Source organism: Camelina sativa, chromosome 6 (assembly GCF_000633955.1).
Source record: "Camelina sativa cultivar DH55 chromosome 6, Cs, whole genome shotgun sequence".
In the NCBI taxonomy this organism is placed as follows: domain Eukaryota; kingdom Viridiplantae; phylum Streptophyta; class Magnoliopsida; order Brassicales; family Brassicaceae; genus Camelina; species Camelina sativa.
In genome coordinates, this window is record NC_025690.1 from 16,521,211 (window position 1) to 16,525,500 (window position 4,290).

Here is a 4,290-nt window from a genome sequence, read left to right on the forward strand (position 1 = left end):
CAAAAAAAAAAAATGATTTAAAAAAAAAATTACGAATCTGAGTATTTGGCGATAAGGATAAAGACTAATATTGTTCTCCTCTCCAATGCAATAGTTTATGGACTTGAGTGTCATTTGACCTAAACATGCATCAAACTAAGCTTAAACAATCTAATCAAAACAAACCCTTGGTTGACCAAACCAAACCAACCATATAATATTTTCGAAGGTTCGTAAGCTTTCAAAATTTTATATGAAAGTAAAGAATTAACGACAAACTATAACAATCCAAACATCAGATATACACTATCGCATATGATGATCATGACTATAATCAAACTAAACAAAATTAAAAGCCGCATTTCATACACTAAAATCAAAATAATTTTGGTTTGACTTTGATACGTTTCTTTCAAACCAAAGTAACCCGAACTCGAACCCAATCTTTGTTTTAAACTGAAACTATAGTTGAGCTAACCATCGAAATATTGTCCATATGAAAATCGACGTCACATAAAAGAATGAAGCAACCAAACTAAAGATGAAATTTGCTACTAGGCATATTTGGACCGACGCATAATTGATAGGAATGAAAAAGATCTCAAATTCTAATAATAAAACATGTACTGTATATATAGTTTTGTAATGAAAATGTTGTTTCTGAGAGTGTCGGTGGATGAGACCGAACCGACAATCAAAGACGTGGGGTTACTCACAGATATATGTGACGTTCTCCGCACCGTCCCTCCCTCGACGCACGCACACGCGCAAGAACCAAACGACAACATTTGTTTTCTTTTTGGAATTTAATCAAATTCCTAACCAAATTAAATAATAAACCAAGATAATGAGTTTTTTTTTTTTTTTCGTTTTTGGAAAGCATCCCAACGATGTGATCACATGATACGTTCTATTCATTAGGCTCTCCCAAGTTTCACATCTTTGGAACCTACATGAAAATTAAATCAATTAATCTCAGTAGAGATTTTGATTGCGTTGCTATTTCACACATTAATATAGAATCTGACAAAATCTTAACATGAGAGAAGCTACTATTGCTAATGGTATGAAGTGGGATGTTATGGCTATTGCCATTATTAATGTCGTATCACGAACCTCAAGAGTGTTTTATTGGATGACTTGATTCTGTCGATTAATACGAGATTTGATTAGTAGTAGTAACTCGTGAATTGACGGACTAGTGGAAATGTGAATGTTCCCGTGATTCATTCCTAGATAATTAATTATCAATTACTCTAACTTTTTGCGTAGCATTTGTGACTAAAATAATCCCAATAATCTATACTAACTCTTTCTTTAGTTAACTTTTTTCGTGTTTTTGTTAAATTCCACAAAACTTTTTTGATACCAATGTTAGGTATATACTGTACTATACAATTTTAAAGTTGCCACAACGAACGTAGAGGAAACAAAGAAAGCATAAATACCAAAAACTACGATTAAAAGACTTACGAATAAGAAAGAAACAAAGTTATACGAAATTGCATTAGCTCCAAAATAACTCGAGTCTTCATCGTTGTTGCCAAAAACAAACGGTTCGCGAGGCAAACCTTCAAACCTGAAGACAAAGGCTGCATAAACCCGGAATCGCTATAGAGGACTAATAGCAAGACTTCAAGTTTCATTCCTTACGGTTCAGACAAAAGCTGTTCTCTTAAGATTCCAAGTGTCCCACCAACTCGCTTCTTTCCACATAAGCACAAGGCAAAGTAAACATGTACTTTAAAATTCATTTGGGTTGCATAAAGCTGGTTAAATAACTTAATTATCTCGAGCTAGTGGAAAAGTCATCAAAGAAGAAATCATGATGATTATATAGGAAAACAAAGACAAACCGAAATTACAGGAATCATGTTTTTATAATTATAATGGCAGCATGAATTAAGGAGCTGGAGCTCTTTTTTGCAAGATGATGATAGGTGTTTCCCCTTTTCTCATCATGTCTCGGAAACTCAAACTCAAACACAAATCTATACAACAAATCATAACCTGAGAAGAAATAAATAAAACCTTATCCTAAGTAAATTAAATTATCTAAAAGAAACCATTTCTTATCTCATCTTTCTCTTGCGGTCACACCAATATCCTTGTCCCTTGTCTTCTGATCTGTCCTATGGACCGATTGCTTGAAAGCTACGGTTGGAGCGATTCTGCAATTTCTCCTTTGATGCTCGAGAACAAGCTCCCCGGCTAACCAGTCTAGCTTCTCGAAATTGCTTTGTTCATCGATTCTTTTACCTCCAAACAAAACCGATTCTACATTCTTTTGCTTCAGCATCTCCTCCGCTACTCCCACCAGCATATTCACATTGCTCCCACTAGGGTCGGTGTCTATGTTTGGACTACAAGGTCCAAAGCTCGACCCATTCGCCTGCAACAAAACCCATCAATTCATAACTATACAAAACATAAAATTATTTGTGAAAAAACACCTACAAGTACGTACATTACATAATCCAACTTGAAAGTTTCATTTGAGACAAACAACATATCATCCAACAACATTCCTACAAGGTCAAATTGGATCACAAGTAATGAGCATTTTTACAATACCTGAATGCGAACATAGTTACTACTGCGGCAGTGACCAAAAGCCATGGCCACAGCTTGATCAACGGTGTCAGCAGCAGCGTCATTAGAAATAAGAGCCGCGGGGCGAGCCCAGTGCTTAGCCGTCCACTTGATAACCCGGTCGTATTCATAGCTAACGTGAAGCAACTGACCCATGCCAAGAGAGAGCACAAGCAGATCCTCAACTCCTCGCACAAAGGGAAACTCCTGCTTGTTGTGGAGCACGTGCGTAATTGCAGCGGCCGTGGGATTGCTCATGGCTAATCCTCCACCAATGGCCACGCACTCGGTGCGACCATCAACGGACTTCATCTCCAACGGGTCAAAAACACCCGGCTCAGCGCAAGTAGCTCTACAAACCTCCCAGAGCCTAAAGTCAAAGCTGTCCGTCTCAAGTGCGTCGGCGCGTGAGAAGAGAAACGGGGCAGAGCTTTTGAGGTCGTAGCAAGGAATAAGCACAGGCTTAAGCGTGTCCTTTAAGGTAAGCTCCGAGAAAGACTCCTTCATCACTTTGTTCAACTTGGCCGACCCGGTTCTCATCATGACCCGTTTCAAGATCATCCCTCGTCCGTAAAGACCCTTGGCGTTTTTGGTGAGGAACTGCCACGTGTCATCGGCTGTGAAGATGGGACGGTAACCGTCTCTTGAACCGAAGAGCATCGCTGTGTAAATCCCACCAATACCGGACCCGGCGGCTACATCAAAGTAATCGGCGATCCGGGCATTCGGGTCACCCGATTTCGATTTCAGAGCGTGTTCAAGGTAAGCCAAAGCCTTGCCGGGCAAAACCCCTCTCATACCACCCCCGTCGATGCTCAGGATACATATTTTACCTCTCTGGTTCTTAACCGACCCAGCCGAATTAGCGGGTTCGGGTTCGGGTTTGGTTTTGGGCTCGTCGTCGCCGTACCCGAAAAGAAACTTGCTCTCAAGAATGGAGAAAATCTCGTAGCTGAGTTTGTCTGTATCGATGCTAGGTTCCTCCTCCTCATCATTCGCCGCCGACTTAGAAGCCCCCGTAGTAGCTCCGCCTCTCTGTTTGATTAAATGCTTAACGGAAGCAGTGGCGGCTGTGGGTTTATTGCGTACTCTATGCATGATGATTGATAGAAAAATCAATACTTCCTTACCCACAATTTAAGACATATATGAACACCACCAACAACAACAACAACAACAAACAACAAGATTGTTCAGACCAAACCCCACACAAGTCTTGGACTTTTAAAAAAAAAAAATTGTAACTTTCTTCCCTCTCACCTCAAAAAATTCAAAAAAAAAAAAAAAAAAANAAAAAAAGTTGAAGAAAGAAGAACACAGGAGTTATTACAGAGGGTGTCTGTTGTTTTGTTATATATATATATATATAGCGCACGCTTTACTTAAAACCTCCCCACCAAACCCATCACAGATTGAAGAGAAAGGAGAAAGGAGAGAAGGCAGACAAAACACGGACTATTTAAAGTACTAATCAATAAGAGGAACGAGAGCTACTCCCTTACTAATTTAACTAATTATCATTTGGGATCGTTTTTTCTATTTTGAATCACATACATAATACATACAACACAGAGACTTGTAGTTGCATTCCCTTTTACAGAGACTTTTTTTTTACTTTGAATAATTATAACTATGTTTGATTACATGCTGTCAAAAAATATCTTTCTATAATGAGTATATTTCCTCTAATTATCCTAATTTTTTTTTTTTTTTTTTTTT

At 38.6% G+C, this 4,290-nt stretch overlaps 1 protein-coding gene across 1 annotated transcript; it reads right to left on the reverse strand.

Moving 5' to 3' along the window:
- LOC104791773 (patatin-like protein 7) lies at window positions 1,785-3,856 on the reverse strand. Its single transcript, XM_010517738.2, has 2 exons — window positions 2,554-3,856; window positions 1,785-2,371 (listed from the first exon to the last, which is right to left on the reverse strand). Exons 1-2 carry the CDS (start codon window positions 3,667-3,669, stop codon window positions 2,057-2,059), a joined length of 1,431 nt encoding a protein of 476 aa, XP_010516040.1. The 5' UTR covers window positions 3,670-3,856; the 3' UTR covers window positions 1,785-2,056.

Coding starts and splice junctions, on each gene's coding strand:
- LOC104791773 (XM_010517738.2), bottom strand. CDS start 3,669: ATGCATAGAGTACGCAATAAACCCACAGCCGCCACTGCTTCCGTTAAG. Junction 2,372..2,553: donor GTAACTATGTTCGCATTCAG/GTATTGTAAAAA, acceptor GTTTTGTTGCAG/GCGAATGGGTCGAGCTTTGG.